We start from the raw sequence: 19311 nt of genomic DNA, 5'->3' as shown, positions 1-19311 counted from the left end.
TTTTTTTTTTTTTTTTACACATGGACTTCGTTTTTTGGGGGGTAGTTTTATGTATTGTTGAATTAAAAGGACTTTATATTGCATTTTTTTTTTTTTTTTAACGCATGGACTTTGTTTTTTTTGGGGGGGGGGGGGTAGTTTTATGTATTGTTGATTTAAAAGAACTTTGAAGACACACATTTTTAGAAGAAGAACACTGCAATGGATCACTCTATATTGCCTTTTTTTTCTACACATGGACTTTGTTTTTTGGGGGGTAGTTTTATTTATTGTTAATTTAAAAGGACTTTGATGGAAGACACACATTTTTAGCAGAAGAACACTGCAGTGGATCACTCTGTACATTGCATTTTTTTTTTTTTACACATGGACTTTGTTTTTTGGGGGGTATTTTTATGTATTGTTCATTTAAAAGGACTTTGATTGAAGACACACATTTTTAAAAGAAGAACACTGCAATGGATCACTCTTTATATTGCATTTTTGTTTTACACATGGACTTTGTTTTTTGGGGGGTAGTTTTATGTATTGTTGATTTAAAAGGACTTTATATTGCTTTTTTTTTTTTTTTTTACACATTGACTTTGTTTTTTGAGGGATAGTTTTATGCATTGTGAATTTGTGATTTAAAAGGACTTTGATTGAAGACACACATTTTTAGAAGAAGAAGAACACTGCAACAGCTCACTCTTTATATTGCATTTTTTTTTACACATGGACTATGTATTTTGGGGGGGTAGTTTTTGGTATTGTTGATTTAAAAGGACTTTGATTGAAGACACACATTTTTAGAAGAAGAACACTGCAATGGATCACTCTTTATATTGCATTTTTTTTTTTTTTTTTTTTACACATGGACTTTGTTTTTTGGGGTATAGTTTTATGTATTGTTCATTTAAAAGGACTTTATATTGCATTTTTATTTTTTTTTTTTACACATGGACTTTGTTTTTTGGGGGGTAGTTTTATTTATTGTTAATTTAAAAGGACTTTGATGGAAGACACACACATTTTTAGCAGAAGAACACTGCAGTGGATCACTATGTATATTGCATTTTTTTCTTTTTTCTTTTTTTTTTTTACACATGGACTTTGTTTTTTGGGGGGGTATTTTTATGTATTGTTGATTTAAAAGGACTTTGATTGAAGACACACATTTTTAAAAGAACAATGCAATAATTCACTCTTTATATTGCATTTTTTTCTTTTTTTTTTTTTCTACACATGGACTTTGTTTTTTGGGGGGTAGTTTTATGTATTGTGATTTAAAAGGACTTTATATCGCATTTTTTCTTTTTTTTTTTTTTTTTAACGCATGGACTTTGTTTTTTGGGGGGTAGTTTTATGCATTGTGATTTTGTGATTTAAAAGGACTTTGATTGAAGACACACATTTTTAGAAGAAGAACACTGCAATGGATCACTCTTTATATTGCATTTTTATTTATTTTTTACACATGGACCTTGTTTTTGGGTGGTTCGTTTTATGTATTGTTCATTTAAAAGGACTTTATATTGCATTTTTTTTTTTTTTTTTACGCATGGACTTTGTTTTTTGGGGGGTAGTTTTATGTATTGTTGATTTAAAAGGACTTTGATTGAAGACACACATTTTTAAAAGAAGAACACTGCAATGGATCACTCTTCATATTGCATTCTTTTTTTACACATGGACTTTGTTTTTTGGGGGGTTCGTTTTATGTATTGTTCATTTAAAAGGACTTTATATTGCATTTTTTTTTTTTTTTTTTTACGCACGGACCTCGTTTTTTGGGGGGTAGTTTTATGTATTGTTAATTTTAAAGGACTTTGATGGAAGACACACATTTTTAGCAGAAGAACACTGCAGTGGATCACTCTGTACATTGCATTTTTTCTTTTTTTTTTTTTACACATGGACTTTGTTTTTTGGGGGTAGTTTTATGTATTGTTGATTTAAAAGGTTTTGAAGACACACACGTTTTTATTATTTATTATATTTTTATTCTATTACTTTTTATGGTGATTTTTTTTTTTGCGCTGCACTGTAAGAATATTTCTATCCCATATTGGTGTAGTTAGAAAAGACACAGTTAATGCCTTCATGCTTTCATGACCAGTGGTAATTTGTATTGTTATGGTCTGAATGATTCAAGTCAAATCACTTTCATTGCTATCCTTAAGTAAGGTAAGATTTGGAAGAGTAAACAGTTAAAGATGTTCTATTTTCAGAAGTTCATCTTGTGCTTCACAGCCTTTTGACATTTAGCTGTTTACTGTTTGGAGCTGATGGCATTTGGAGTTTGGCACAAGTGTTTTCTAACTGTAGTATAGATATTTGGAAAAACAATAAGCACTATTCATGTCAACATGAATGTCTATGGTGGTCAATGTAATATCAGAAAGAAATGCCCTCCTGTAAAAAATAAAAAAAATTATAGTAACTCATATCTATAAGAATCATTCACATGTGCTAGAAGTATAAAAAAAAAAACAAAAAAAAAAAAAAACATTAGGACCTTTGGGTGACCACTCCTCCATAGAAAATTTTAGATCAACATTCTCTAAACTGCGTTCCGGGGGGAGAGACAGCCCTTTGCTTGCCTTTATCTGGCCCTTGGCACACTATTCCATCCACTGACACCAACAATGGGGCATAATTCCTGTCGCTTACACCAACGATGGGGCACATTTCCTTCCATTGACACCAACGATGGGGCACAATTCCTTCCATTGACACCAACGATGGGGCACAATTCCTTCCATTGACTCCAACGATGGGGCACATTTCCTTCCATTGACACCAACGATGGGGCACAATTCCTTCCATTGACACCAACGATGGGGCACATTTCCTTCCATTGACACCAACGATGGGGCACATTTCCTTCCATTGACACCAACGATGGGGCACAATTCCTTCCATTGACACCAACGATGGGGCACAATTCCTTCCATTGACACCAACGATGGGGCACATTTCCTTCCATTGACACCAACGATGGGGCACATTTCCTTCCATTGACACCAACGATGGGGCACAATTCCTTCCATTGACACCAACGATGGGGCACATTTCCTTCCATTGACACTAACGATGGGGCACATTTCCTTCCATTGACACCAACGATGGGGCACATTTCCTTCCATTGACACCAACGATGGGGCACAATTCCTTCCATTGACACCAACGATGGGGCACATTTCCTTCCATTGACACCAACGATGGGGCACATTTCCTTCCATTGACACCAACGATGGGGCACATTTCCTTCCATTGACACCAACAATGGGGCACATTTCCTTCCATTGACACCAATGATGGGGCACAATTCTTTCTATTGACACCAATGATGGGGCACATTTCCTTCCATTGACACCAACGATGGGGCACATTTCCTTACATTGACACCAACGATGGGGCACATTTCCTTACATTGACACCAACGATGGGGCACATTTCCTTCCATTGACACCAACGATGGGGCACAAGTCCTTCCATTGACACCAACGATGGGGCACATTTCCTTCTATTGACACCAATGATGGAGCACATTTCCTTCCATTGACACCAACGATGGGGCACAATTCCTTCCATTGACACCAACGATGGGGCACAATACCTTCCATTGACACCAACGATGCGACACAATTCCTTCCATTGACACCTACGATGGGGCACAATTCCTTCCATTGACACCAACGATGGGGCACATTTCCTTCCATTGACACCAACGATGGGGCACATTTCCTTCCATTGACACCAACGATGGGGCACAATTCCTTCCATTGACACCAACGATGGGGCACATTTCCTTCCATTGACACTAACGATGGGGCACATTTCCTTCCATTGACACCAACGATGGGGCACAATTCCTTCCATTGACACCAACAATGGGGCACATTTCCTTCCAGTGACACCAACGATGGGGCACATTTCCTTCCATTGACACCAACAATGGGGCACATTTCCTTCCATTGACACCAATGATGGGGCACAATTCTTTCTATTGACACCAACAATGGGGCACATTTCCTTCCATTGACACCAACGATGGGGCACATTTCCTTCCATTGACACTAACGATGGGGCACATTTCCTTACATTGACACCAACGATGGGGTACATTTCCTTCCATTGACACCAACGATGGGGCACAAGTCCTTCCATTGACACCAACGATGGGGCACATTTCCTTCTATTGACACCAATGATGGAGCACATTTCCTTCCATTGACACCAACGATGGGGCACAATTCCTTCCATTGACACCAACGATGGGAAACAATACCTTCCATTAACACCAACGATGCGACACAATTACCTCCATTGACACCAACGATGGGGCACAATTCCTTCCATTGACACCATTGATGGGACAGAATTCCTTCCATTGACACCAACGATGGGGACAAACACAACTACACCGGCCTAGGTCGGTGGGTCGGCGCTCACTGCGGCATGTAACGTGAATACAGTGATACAATAAGTGTGAGAGGACAGTGCAAATGAATGAATGGCAATTAAAAACATATATAATTATCTAAAACCCTAAACCTGTGCATAGAAGTAGTGCCAAGGTGAACAATCGTCCAGGGCAAGATGAGATGTAAAGTCTCTGGTGGAGATGATGGGAGATAATGTCCACAGGAAGATTAAGGTGGGTGACCGGCAGCTCCTATACAAGGTTTGGGATCCAGACAGATATGCAAAAAGAAACAAGGGCGCCAGGTCATAACAGAAAGTAGTAAAATCAATACTTTATTACTGAACACTAACATAAAAGAAGGCAGAGATCAATGCGATGGCAGGCAATGTCAGAAGGCGTGGAATCCCCAAAAGTTGGTGGACTGGAGGGAGACGCGGGACCCGAGATACCAGCACCGACTGAGCTGCCGAGGACCAGAAACGGAGAACAGTGTAACACAGGGGCAGTGTCCATCCGCACCTCCCCCAAAGGCATCAGCAACGCGGTGCCGGAAGCCGGTGGTGACGTCACCTACCACTGCCGGATCCTCCACAGATACTGGCGAGGGACAAAAAGCAAACAGTGGAGAAGAACAGGAAGAACAGTTGTAGTCCTGTTTATTTATTTTATTTATTTCAGGTACTTATATAGCGCTGTCAATTTACACAGCGCTTTACATATACATTACACATTCACATCAGTCCCTGCCCTCAAGGAGCTTACAATCTAAGGTCCCTAACTCACATTCATAGTAGGGCCAATTTTATACAGGATCCAATTAACCTACCAGCATGTCTTTGGAGTGTGGGAGGAAACCGGAGTACCCAGAGGAAACCCACACAGGCACAGGGAGAACATGCAAACTCCAGGCAGGTAGTGTCCTGGTTGGGATTTGAAGCAGCAACCCTCTTGTTGCTAGGTGAAAGTGCTAACCACTACACCACTGTGCGGCCAGATGGAACAGTAAAGCTCAATAATGGTGAATAGGAAAATTTGGATTAATTTAAATTTAATTAAATGGCTATAAAACAAAAAATGGGAAAGAAAATTAATGGATGACAATAAAAAAGATCATACTAATAAACCTAACAAAAATTAAAAATATATATACAAAAATATAAATAAACAAATGGTAAAAGTAGGTCTCAATTTAATAGGGCAAACCCTCAAATCCACCCATAATATGACACTATAACATAGAAAAATAAATAAATGAATGGACAAGCATCTCCTACAAATATATATATGCTATGCAATAAGGAACCAGCGTGTAGCGCAGGGATATGCAAACTGCGGCCCTCCAGCTGTTGCAAAAGTCCCATCATGCCTCTGCCTCTGGGTGTCATGCTTGTGGCTGTCAGTCTTGCTATGCCTCATGGGACTTGTAGTTCTGCAACATCTGGAGGGCCACAGTTTGCATATCTCTGATGTAGCGCAATACTAAAAAAATTAAAATGAAGGGGAAGGGGGGAAGGAAAAGGAGAGAGAAATTAGATGAAATAATGCTGCAAACAGAGTAATCACAATCACAAAATTGTATTGTTCTCCACCTCTTCATTCAACCCCCCAGGGGCCAAATAATTCAGAGTGAAGATCCAGAAGGTTTCCCTGCGGCAGAGGGTGTGAAAACGTTCGGCCACCGAGTCACATGGGAGAATAGTCTCGATCACTCAGACTCGCAGTTCTCCAGTGGACTGGTTGTGGTGGGAAAGAAAGTGTCTGGGGACACTATGTTCCACAGAACCCTTCTCAATGAGTCTCCTGTGGTCTCCAAAACGAGCCTAGTGCGGCCCGCGTAAAGGAGGCCACAGGGACAGGTCAGACAGTACACCACAAACTAAGTAGAACAACTGTAAAAGTGTTTGAAAGTGTTCTTCTTCCCTGAGGAATCCAGAAAACATTTTTGTCTGTGTGTGTGACAAAAGGGCACATCTTACACTGAATCTTTTTGCATTGGAGCATGCCCACTAGATTACAAAAAGATTCCATGCCTTCTGACATTGCCTGCCATCGCATTGATCTCTGCCTTCTTTTATGTAAGTGTTCAGCAATAAAGTATTGGTTTTGCTTCTTCCTCTTATGACCTGGCACCCTTGTTTCTTTTTGCACCAACGATGGGGCACAATTCCTTCCATTAGCACCAACGATGGGGCACAATTCCTTCCATTAGCACCAACGATGGGGCACAATTCCTTCCATTAGCACCAACGATGGGGCACAATTCCTTCCATTAGCACCAACGATGGGGCACAATTCCTTCCATTGGCACCAACGATGGGGCACAATTCCTTCCATTAGCACCAACGATGGGGCACAATTCCTTCCATTAGCACCAACGATGGGGCACAATTCCTTCCATTAGCACCAACGATGGGGCACAATTCCTTCCATTAGCACCAACGATGGGGCACTATTACTCCCACTGACAGCAACTAAAAAAAGGAATAATTCCTCCCACGGACACCAAAGATGGGGCAGAATTCTGTCTATTGGCACCAACAACGGGGCACTATTTCTCCAACTGACAACAATGATGAGGCACTAGTCCTCCCACTGACACCAAAGATAGGGCATTGTTTACTTCCTCTGGAAGCCAGGACATTTTCTATTCCCACCGGCCCTGGGGCCCCCTAAAGTCTGACGGACAGTAAACTAGCCCTTCGTTTAGAAAGTTTGGAGACCCCTGTTTTAGATGGTAAAACTAAATGTGAAATATAGTGACATGCACTGCCCACCCTTGACTTCATGGTCAGATGACAGCTCTAGTGGTTGCATTAGTGAGGCTAACGGTGTGGACATGGCTCTTTTATGGTTCTTAAACGAAGAATTATCCATCTGACAACATTAAACAATATCCTTGGTTAAAGCAGAAGTAACCCACCACTTGTTATGCGCTAATACAGATGACTTAATCCAAATGTTCTAGCATGTATTGGTTTAAAGCAGGGGTCTCCAAACTTTCTAAACAAGTGACCAGTTTACTGTCCTTCAGACTTTAGGGTAGTGGAACTGTGGCCAATGGGAATAGAAAATGCCCCAGCATGAGTGGGAGAAGACAATTTATCAGGCTTAATGGTTGGTGTAGCCTCTGTAGTCAATAGGAGGGGGAATAGTGCCCCATAATGAGCGTCAGCAGGGGGAATAGCAACTAATGCCCATCACTGGTGAAAACAGAAGAAATAGTGCCATATTTTTGGTATCAGTGGGAGGAATAGTGCCTAGTGCCCCATCATTGGTGTCACTAGGAGGAATAATGCCCCACTATTGGTGTCAGTGGAGGGAATAATGCCCCATCATTGGTGTCAATGGGAGGAATAGTGCCCCATCATTGGTGTCAACAGGATGAATAATGCCCCACTATTGGTGTCAGTGGAGGGAATAATGCCCCATCATTGGTGTCAGTGGGAGGAATAGTGCCCCATCATTGGTGTCAACAGGAGGAATAATGCCCCACTATTGGTGTCAGTGGAGGGAATAATGCCCCATCATTGGTGTCAATGGGAGGAATAGTGCCTCACTATTGGTGTCAGTGGAGGGAATAATGCCCCATCATTGGTGTCAGTGGGAGGAATAGTGCGCCATCATTGGTGTCACTAGGAGGAATAATGCCCCACTATTGGTGTCAGTGGAGGGAATAATGCCCCATCATTGTTGTCAGTGGGAGGAATAGTGCCTCACCATTGGTGCGGAAGGTGCCTCATCTTTGGCGTTAATTGAAATAATAATGCCTTGTATCAGTGAGAGGAGCAGTGCTCCAAGGGTCAGATAAAGACAAGCAAGGGTCCCCATTCAGCCCACAGGCCGCAGTTTGGAAACCACTGGTTTAAAGAATTCATATCATATATGGACACATTCCAGAAACTGGACATGACATTGATGCTGCAGTTTCTGTTCAGCTCAGCCCAAATATCTCGAAGTTTAAAGTTGTCACTAAAATGTTGAATGTAAATATCTATTCAGCGACTGATCACCTTTTTTTTTTTAGGTGCAGAAGAAGAATTATCGGCAGGAAAAGAAGAGAGCCACCAAACAGCTATTCAGTGCTCTCAAAGATCCCAGTGTGGTGATTGTGGCAGACTGGCTAAAGGTTAATTTATACAACAAATTCCATATGATCATATGTAATATCCAACTTGTAATGGGCAAAAAGTCCAATCAGAAGTCAGAAAGTCTATTGCATGTATCTCCCCTTCAGTGATGTTTCTCAAGCTCCCTCATTACTGCTAACATCTTCACTCAGGGCCAGATTAACGTAGGGGCTATTGGAGCTGCAGCTCCAGGCCCCTACCTTTTATATAGGCCCCGGGTTGGCCATATTCACTGTTACCGCTCTTCTGTCACTTGTAAACACAGAAGTCTGGCTTCTATGCTCGCTTCCCCAGGCAGCACCCTCAGAACCTCCCCACACAGCACGAAGGCCGGACAAGGAGGGACAGTTGCCGATGCATGGATGTGTTTATGGGCTTCAGAGACAGCATCCCATGTTGAATTAGGCATACATGGCTGCACCCTTCCTCCTCTGGGTGCATGCCAAGGCACGGCCCTTAAGGCCCTTCAAAATCCTCAGCACCAAGCCCATGATGCTCTTAATTCGGCCCTGTCTTCACTCGGTCCTTTTTTGGGCTCAGCATCATTGGCCATCTTGATTGAAGTCATTTTTGTCCCGGCACCAAAGACTTGCAATTCATTCAGGCGCCCAAGGCATGCAGAGATTGAACGCTGAGCTGTGAACTTTAGTTTATGGAATTTTATTGGTGGCCATGAGCAATGCTGACTTTTTCCTCTTTTGTGGATGGAATTGTATTGGTGGCCATGAGCAATGCTAACTTTTTCCCCTTTAGTGGAAAAGATGCAACTAATGGTTAATAGATTTGGATGGACAATGGTGGTGTTGGGCTTTTGGTGAGAGTAAGATTTGGTAAAACTAGTATTGTCCATCATTTTCAAATAAAACATATACCTATTCAGCTTGGTCATAAATTGAAAGAAGGAAAACGAATGAATGACCATGAAATCACAACTGGTTAAAAGTAATTATGCCAATGATAGAGGAGGGCTTAAGAGGGGTGATACAAGATTGGGGGTGGAAAAGCTTTGGTTATTAAAAGGCTAATAGTGTTTGAAGACAAATATGGATGGGTGAGGACTTGTATGATTGGTGACCCAGGGTCCAGTTAATGTAACATATCTGGTGCTCATTCAGAGGTCAGCCAGATGACTTGCTGAAGACAAGCATGGAGGACTTCAGGCATAGCTCTGAGGAAGGGGGTGCGTCCCCAGAAACGTGTAAGCCTGTCGACCATGTTGGTTGAACTGGATGGACTTGTGTCTTTTTTTCAACCAGATTAACTATGTAACTATGTATCAGGCCAGGTGACACTATCCTACCACTGGATCTGAGCTTGGTGTCATATACTGCTTGCACATTTTTGGTAATGCACTAGGTGCGCCCCTGTTTGTTTTTTCTACTGGAGGACAGCTACACCTAAACTGGATCCTTAGCCTTTTTTTTAAGCAGCTCCATCTAGTGGCCATAATGTGGTATTTTTCCTTGTATTTCAGAAAAATACTGCATTACGGCCACTAGATGGAGCTGCTGATCAAAGGAAATAAAAAAGGAAACAAAGTAGCAATTATTTGTGACAGCTGTACCAATGCTGGAGGCTTTTGCACAGCAATTGTTTTCATAAATAGACTTAAACTTGGTGGCTATTAGTCTAGGTTAACATCTATGCGTCTACGCAGGCATGTCTTGTGTAAGGCAGCCTATTCATATCAATGGGCTGACCTACCTGTGAAAAAAGCAGAGAAAGATGTCCTCGACCTTTTCTTTAAATTACGCCACACTGAAGGGAAAAATAAGAATTAATGGCACCCCTGTGGCCTGCCAAAGAGCAGTGCAATAAAATGACCCACATTCCCGGCACGCAGTAATATGAACCAGGCCTCAGAGTGAAGTATTGTGTTGTGTTGGTATAGTATTTGCTAATAAAAAAGGTGTTGTGAGCAACTAAAATCCCCATTGTCATTTTGGGGTTGCGGGTTGGGTGAATGGGGCCAAAAGGCACATTGTGCATACCATAATGTATACAGCTTTCTGACAGGTCTGTTTTTCTTTTTTCTTTTTTGTAAAGATTCGTGGATCACTGAAAAGTTGGACAAAACTGTGGTGCGTGCTAAAACCAGGACTGCTTCTAATTTATAAAACACCAAAAATTGGACAATGGGTGGGGACGTTACTCCTCCACTCCTGTGAGCTGATCGAACGACCCACCAAAAAAGATGGGTTCTGTTTTAAACTTTATCACCCTCTGGATCAGTCTATATGGGCAGTTAAGGTATAAAAGGTTCAATGAACATTAAAACTCAACTGATGGCTCGTGCCCCTTCCAATGTAACAGTGCTTGATGGTTTGTGTTTTTCAGGGTCCGAAAGGTGAGAATGTCGGGTCCATCACTCTACCTCTACCTAGCAGCCACTTAATATTCAGAGCAGCGTCTGAATCAGATGGTAAGACTAAAAATTATCATGGCGGAAAGTAAAACCATCAACTTGTCAGGACCGGGATCACCTGCTGATTGCACTGTGCTTCCCAGAGTGGGAGGTTTTAGTTTTGGTGTTCACCAGCGTGTGTCCCCTCAGCAACCAGCAGTTTCAAGTAATCAGTCTCCACCTGATGCTGGCTGCTGGGAGAGTATTTAGTGCCTCCTCTACTAGTGCCTCTCACGTCAGGAGTTTGCTTTTCTACCAGATAATGCTATCCGTTTATGCTTTCTTGATCTTGATCTTCACCTTGTGCCTATACCCTGAACCCTGCTGCCTTGTTCCTACCCCTCCTTATTCCTAATCCCAGTTTTGGTTCCCCCTTCCTGTACTGTATGTTCCCTGCTCTTTCAGTTTTATCCTGTTTTTCTCTGTTCCCCGTTCTTATACAGGTGCATCTCATAAAGTTAGAATAACATCAAAAAGTTCATATATTTCAGTAATTAAATTCAAAAAGGGAAACTCATATATTTTATATAGATGCGTTACATGCAGAGTGATATATTTAAAGCATTTCTTTATTTTATTTTTGATGATTATGGCTTACAGCTAGTGACACCCCAAAATTCAGTATTCTTAAAATATTACATAAGACCGATAAAAAAAAGGATTTTTAATACAGAAATGTTGGCTTACTGAAAAGTATGTCCATGTACAGTATAGTATGTACTCAATACTTGGCATGGAGGTGATCAGCCTGTGGCACTGCTGAGGTGTTATGGAAGCCCAAGTTGCTTTGATAGCGGTCTTCAGCTCGTCAGCATTGTTGGGTCTGGTGCCTCTCATCTTCCTCTTGACAATACCCCACAGATTCTTTATGGGGTTTTGCTCAGGTGAGTTTGCTGGCCAATCAAGCACAGTGATACATGATCATGTGACTAGCTATTGGTAGTTCTGGCAGTGTGGTCAGGTGCCAAGTCCTGCTGGAAAATGAAATCAGCATCTCCATAAAGCTGGTTAGCAGAGGGAAGCATGAAGTGCTCTAGAATTTCCTGGTAGAGGGCTGTGCTGACTTTGGACTTGATAAAAAACAGTGGACAGGACCAACACCAGCAGATGACATGGCTCCCCAAATCATGTCTGTTTGTTAGACAAGTGCCTTCTTGTCACTTGGTTTTTGGTACACTTATATGTTCATGTTTGCTGTGTGCTGGTGTTAGGATGGATTTTGGTTTCACCATAAATAAATCTTACGTTAAATATATATGCTTTTATCCCAGTTTCCTGAGTGTAGCCATGCAGATTTGGCCATCTCTGCTGCTGATTCCTGACACCATTTCTGTTAGAGCCGGTTCACACTAATCCGACTCTTAGTCGCCCCGACTTCGGGCGACTTTGAAGTCGCCCGTGCAGCGCGACTTCATCGCGGCTTGCAAAGACTTCTCATAATAGAAGTCAATGCAAGTCGCTCCGACTTTGCCAAAAAATAGTGCAGGAACCTTTTTCTAAGTCGGAGTGACTTGAGTCGCTCTGATTAGAATGGTTCCATTGCACAGCATTGGGAGCTACTTGTCAGGCGACCAAGTCGCCTGACAAGTCGGATTAGTGTGATCCAGTTCTTAGTGTTGTTAGCAGACTTAGGGGTCTATTTATAAAAAAAAACATTGCTGCAAGTAATCCCTATAATTTATCTAATATGTGTACTTCCTAAGATCATTAGCTCCATCTAGTGCCTATATAGTGGTATTTTCCTGTTTGTGGTATTTCAGGAAAACACTCCATTATGGCAATTAATTGAAGCTGCCAATCATGGGAAATAGACATATTAGACATAAAACGGGGGTTATTTGCAACAGGTGTTCAAATGCTGAGGCATAATTACAGTGAATGTTTATGTATAAAAACAGGCAAAATACAAAATCAAAGATATACAATACTTTGTCACTACCAATCCCACAGCATTTTTTGTTTTTCTGATTCCCTCTGTAACATAGTTTTATTACATGTTGATCTGACCAGTAGATCATTTTTTTTTTCCTTCAATTAATTCATACTGGTGATATTCAATTAATGCGTATGTATTGATATTTCAATTTACATTATTTATATTATTTTTAAGAGAGCTTGTCCGGGAGGTGAAAATGAATACATTAATTATTTATGTGTTTATGTTGCTGGTTGTGGGTCTCTAGCCAGTTGAATTGATTTTTGCACTTCCTGTAAAAAGGTGACAACGCTGTTTGTTCTGCAGTGAAATCACAGCAGTGTTGTCACCCTGTGGACAGAACAGTCTTACATGGACAAAGTTGCCAGTCAGGGATTTCAGCTGTCAGAGCAGGGCGTAACCTGATTGGTTTCTGGGTTTTTATTACTGTTTGATGTAATATGAAGAATTGAAATGCCTGCATTTTGCATTTCAGGGAGATGTTGGATGGATGCTCTTGAATTGGCTCTCCGCTGCTCCAGTTTATTCAAGATTAATTTGCCTAAACATGCAAAGGATGGTGAAGTGTCACCAACTGATTTACATCACACCGGACTTTATACGCTGCTCCAAGTGGCCACTGTTTCCGAGCAGGAACTCTTCCAGTAAGATTTCCAGTTAATTAACAGTAAGATGTAATTAGTAAGGCTGAAATTCAGGCAGTTATAAAAGACACATGTTAATTAATTTCTGTATTCATTAATACATTATTAAATGTATTTTTAAATACAAGTAGAGGTCAGTGCATTGCAAGGAGCATGCTGATGGAAGGGGAGAGCAGAGTGAGAGAGAGATGAGCTCATCGGTCTACTGCTTCTCCTTTCACTGCTGAGCTGTGTGGCAGAGCTGTGTAAATCTCAGGACTGGATAGACAGAAATACAAATCCCCTGATAGCTTTAATATATGTATTCCATCTGTGTATTTAGCTGTCCTACTTCAAACTTGACATTTTCAGGTGCATTATAGAAGATTTAAGGCACATATACATTTGTACAGTGTGGTAACACATGACATAATTGGGGGGGGGGGGGGTGTAACAAAACCACCGACCCACACTGTGTTTGTGGTTTTCTTGCAGTCATGAACATATACACCAGATTTTCCCAGCCGCCTTCATACAAAGCTAGCCAACAACTTAGCTTGTACTGGAATCACTCTTTATTGAACAGTCACACAGAATTGATATACAGCATGGACCTCCCCCTCCTGATCAGATTACCACACACAGGTCAGGGGTTGCCTGATTACATTATCATATCCAGATGAAATTGTATACAGAAACAGAATTAACCTGAACTAATTATCTAGCTGTCTGGACAGAACAATGTGGGCTCATTAACATTTAACAACGGGACAGGCAGACTTAACACAACACACATCCCACCCCAAAACAGACAATAGGACAAGACTGCCAATGACAGTCTGTCTGTCTCCTACATTGAAGTACATGGAATATACATCTATGTATTGCTATGATTATTTAGGAGTCAGACTTCATGGCAACAGGCTATAGGTCTCACAGTGTAAAGTGGGATTAAATCTTCATACTCCTTGAGAGATATTGCTGACAAATATTATTGTCCCACTTGAAGAAAACCAAACCATTAAGCATCTGTCTTTCACTCCCAGTGACCGTGAATACCGTCACAGGGGGGTTTACTAAAACTGGAGCTGTTCTGCATAGATACCAATCAGCTTCCAGGTTTTATTGTCAAAGCCTAATTGAACAAACTGAAGTTGGAAACTGATTGGCTACCATGCACAGCTGCGCCAAATTCTGAGTGCTCCACTTATAGTAAATCCCCCCAATATGTGTTTTGCTGCATGTTACCCGAACGCATGCTAACACTTGCATAGGTGTGCGCAGCCTATTGCATTAGGGTGTGAACCCCAAAGCTCAAACACACATGCCTTTCCTGCAGCCTCAGCTGCACTGGACAGCAAATTAATGGGATGTGCTGAGTGCATTCCTGTTTATTCACAAACTGAAGCAAAGCAAACACAGTTTACTATGCTTCAGTTATGAATGAACACAGTTAGTGTGTTTACTGTGTTCATCTAGAAATGGAGGGTAAATTACATATTTACTAGACCCTCCTTCCACTCTCTAGTCTTAAACATCCCCGCAGCAGCCAGGGAGAGGAGGGAAGCCTGCAACACAACTGGGGGAAAAGGTACAACACGGGGAGAAGCCTGGCCAGTAGGGGAAATCTGCATACAGTGATTAGGGTGTGCCCAGGCACACTCAGCACACCCTCTCCGCATGTCTATGAGCGCATTTATCCTTGGTGCCATTTTAAAAAGTTACAAAAAATGGGAGTGAAGTCATTTGATAAATACAGGCCAACATCCCAATTGAAATGCAAAACAGATAGAGGGTGCCTCTAAGTGGGACTTTCAGAGGTTGTAAACCCACTCTTCTAACTTGTACCTATAGGCAGTGCTGTATCCTGGCCTAGGCCAACAAGGCCCAGGCCTAGGGCGGCACTTTGCAGGGGGGGCAGCAAAAAAAAATATTTCATTATTTGTAAAATGACTATGGACTTACTATTTATTATACAAATAAGTGAAATAATCCTATAATTACAATCGGTGGCAGCAAACAAGTCCAAATCTCTTAAAAGAGTATTCTTACTAATCCTGTGACATAAGGCTGTACTAATGGGCACTGATAGGCTGCACTGGTGGCCACTGATAGGCTGCACTGGTGACCACTGATGAGGCCACACTGATGTGCAGTAAAGAGGCAGCACTGATAAGGCTGCACTGATGAGGCTGAATTTATGGGAACTGATAAAGCTATGCTGATGGGCACTGATAGACTGTGTTTATAGTCTGTGGTTTACAGGTGACAGGGTGGGTCATAAACAGGAAGGGGTGTGGCCTTTACAGGAAGGGGTGGGTCATATTTAAATTAGGGGGTGCATAAATTTAGTCAGGCCTAGGGCAGCACAAAACCTAAATACACCACTGCCTATAGGTGATTCTTTAATAAGGGTTACCTATAGGTACTGTAATTATCTCCTTAACTTGCACTGTTTAGGAGATATTTACATTTCATTCAGCCGATGATGCCATCAGCGCATGCGCTCTGAAGAAACGGCCACCCGTGCCTTTCCTTCAGAGCCCTGTGGCGTGAACGGCGGCTCCCACGCGCATGCGTGGGAGTGATGTCATTGCGCCTCTGGTCAATCAGAGGGCCGGAGGACGCAAACCAGGAAGCAGGACGGCCGAACACGTTGGCCGTGTCACCGGTGAGCGGGCATTCTAAGGTAAGTATTTCATAATGAGCTAGTATGTGTTGCAGGTTTTTTTTTTTTTTCTGAGGTTTACAACCTCTTTAACTACTTCCTACCCGCCCACTGTGAAATGACGGCGGAGCGGTACACCTATTGTTCTGGGACGCCGTCATATGATGGCACACCAGAAAAGGCTCTCTCGTGCGCCCACGGGGGCGCGCAGTGCGGCGATCGTGGCCGCGCCGTGTTGCTAAGACACGGTGCGACTTTGATCTTGGTAAAGAGTCAATGACATGACTCTTTACCCATGTGATCGGCTGTGTCTAATCACAGCCGGTCACATGTAAATGAGGAAATGCCGTTTATCGGCTCTCCTCGCCTCATACTGTCAGAGTGTGAGGCGAGAAGAGCCGATCAGCGGCTCCTCCTCACAGGGGAGACCAGGACAGGTAATCAGGGCACTGATCATCAGTGCTCTGATTACAGAAAAGTGAAACAGTGCCCACCATCAGTGCCCACAGTGCCCAGCATCAGTGCCCACAATCAGTACCCATAGTGCTGCCAGTCAGTGCTCATCAGTGCCACCCGTCAGTGCCCATCAGTGCCGCCCATCAGTGCCCATCAGTGCCGCCCATCAGTGCCACCACTCAGTGCCCATCAGTGCCACCTTTCAGTGCCCATCAGTGCCACCTATCAGTGCTCATCAGTGCCGCCTATCAGTGCCCATCAGTGCAGCATATTAGTACCTCCTCATCAGTGCCACCTCATCAGTGCCCATAAGTGCCACCTCATCAGTGCTCATCAGTGCTGCCTCATCAGCGCACATCAGTGAAGGAGAAAAAATATGGGGGTGAAAGTGCACTGTATTGAAGTGGTTAAAGAGGTTGTAAACTCATTTTTTTTTTTTCGTTTGCACCCTGAAAGAGAAACACATAATGAGCTAGTATGCATCGCATACTAGCTCATTATGCAATACTTACCTTAGAACGAGCCCCCGCCGTGCCGTCCGCTCACCTCTATGACAAGCGACATGTTCAGTCGCCCGTCTTCCGGGATCGCTGCATCCGGCCATCTGATTGGCCAGAGCCGCGGTGACGTCACTCCCGCGCACGCGCGCGGGAGCCGATGGTCACGGCACGGGACTCTGAAGGAACGGCACCAGCGGCCGTTCCTTCAGAGCGCATACGCCAGTGACGTCACTGGCTGCATGTAAGGTAAATATCTCCTAAACGGTACATGTTTAGGAGATATTTACAGTACCTATAGGTAAGCCTTATCATAGGATCACCTATAGGTACAACTTGCAGAGGAGGGTTTACTTCCTCTTTAAGGGGCCTAAAAATATATATATATATATATATATATATATATATATATATATATATATATTTATTTGGTACAGTAGCAATGAAGACTTTTTCTTTTGACATGTTGTTTATTGCTACTTTGCCAAATATTTTTTTAGGCCCCTAAAGTTCCAAGAGGCACCTTCTGTCTGTTTTGCATTATAAAAAGTTAAAACAACAGATTTTTGCATTGTTACATTTATTTGCTAATTCCCTCCAGTGTTCTTTAGAATTGTTACATTGTATCTCTTGTTACAAAGCTGTATGTATTTCTTGTGCTCCTCAGCTCCATCTTGTGGCCATAATGTGGCATTTTACTACTGTCCATAAGAAAAGAATATTTGTTCAGAAAAAATAATAGCCTAAACATTTGTTTTTTTTGCCCAATTTACACAGCAAAAATGTAATTGCAAATCTGCTGCTATGCAGGTTTATTATAAATAGAACCCATTCTCTTCTAACACCCATCAGCTGGACAGGCAGTGAGGGGCAATCTCCTCGATGGGACATGAAAACCTGAAAGAGTTTCCAACCCTTCCTCAATCTACTAGAAATTTTTATTTTCTTCTAATTTTATTTATTTTTTTTAAATGTCCTGTTTATACATACATATACAGTATATCTAGTCCCCTTACTTCCAGTTCTGACTGACACATGGTAAAATGACAAATGAGAGACACAAACAGCAATAAATTGTAGACAGAGGTTTAAACTCTTCTCACACTCTAATCTGAAACTGAAAAAAAAAAAAAAATTCTGGTATTTGAACTTTAGGTCCAGTCTACCTAAAATATCAATATTTTTAGGCTTGCTGAAATAATTCCGGAAAATGACGCTTTCTCCGACAAGTCTGAAAAAGATAACATAGAAGAATCAGAAAATGAGCACAGCAGGAAAACCAGCGAGAGCGACCAGTCTGAGCTACACGGAGAGATCTCATTGGACCGTGAGGGGACCACCTACATGGAGGAGCTGTATGAGGAATTTGGGGAGGTACGATGGTGACTCAGAGAAGCTTTGTGTAGGTAAAGCTGAACCAAACCCACTAATTCAAAGGTTTCCAAAAACAGTTATATTCAAGGCATGCTGAGAACGATAACTGTCACAGTTGCTTAAAGCGGAGTTCCAGCCATTTACTCACCTGTCCAACGGTCCAGCGATGCGGCCGCCCGAAGCCTCGATCCTCTCCCTCGGCGCCGGCATCACTGCTGTGGGCACCCGGCTGTTACAGTTTGCGGCTTCACAGCCGGGTACCCACTGCGCATGCGCGAGTCGCGCTGCGCGCCGTGATTGGCCGGCAATCTTCTGGGACCTCTGACGTGTCCCAGAAGATTGCAGGGAGGGAGGGGGAGAGGAGAACTTCCGCTCAGGGCGCCGCGGCGCTCCGATTCAGAAGTGGGAGCGGGTACCTGTCAAAACTAGGTACCCGCTCCCCCCCCCAAAAAATGACATGCCAAATGTGGCATGTCGGGGGGTCAGGACTCCCTAAAGCGGAAGTTCCACTTTTAACTGACTTGTCAGGCCATCAAATGGCTGGTGTCATAGCTGGTTAGGTAGGTTTGGCTTCTGCCAAAATTCATTGAAGGGTACATGACTCTATTCTTTAAATCAGGGTTCCATGGAAGCCAGGGGTTCCTCCAGAGGTTGCTATGGGCTCCTCAATTATTCATTTCTGCCTCTCACATAAGTTCCCATCGACACCATTGATCTTTTTACCTATCTGTAAGGGGTTCATTCTTCCCAATGACCACAAGTGTAAGAAGCATTCTTCCCACTGACCATCACACTAATGTATCCTGAGTTGGAAA

At 42.6% G+C, this 19311-nt stretch overlaps 1 protein-coding gene across 3 annotated transcripts in view; it reads left to right on the top strand.

Moving 5' to 3' along the window:
- Positions 1-19311, top strand: part of OSBPL5 (oxysterol binding protein like 5) — a 210302-nt gene that overhangs the window by 129661 nt on the left and 61330 nt on the right. For all 3 annotated transcript variants that reach the window (XM_082270305.1, XM_082270306.1, XM_082270304.1), the window contains exons 5-9: positions 8436-8537; positions 10585-10788; positions 10876-10960; positions 13354-13522; positions 18310-18496. In XM_082270305.1, coding sequence (XP_082126431.1) covers positions 8436-8537; positions 10585-10788; positions 10876-10960; positions 13354-13522; positions 18310-18496 — 747 coding nt within the window. The remainder of the gene's footprint in view (positions 1-8435; positions 8538-10584; positions 10789-10875; positions 10961-13353; positions 13523-18309; positions 18497-19311) is intronic.

This window comes from Pelophylax lessonae (assembly GCF_965119305.1).
Source record: "Pelophylax lessonae genome assembly, chromosome: 10".
Taxonomy (NCBI): Eukaryota; Metazoa; Chordata; class Amphibia; order Anura; family Ranidae; genus Pelophylax; species Pelophylax lessonae.
Note: the sequence above shows the minus strand (reverse complement) of the source record. Positions and strands in the feature narration are given on the sequence as shown.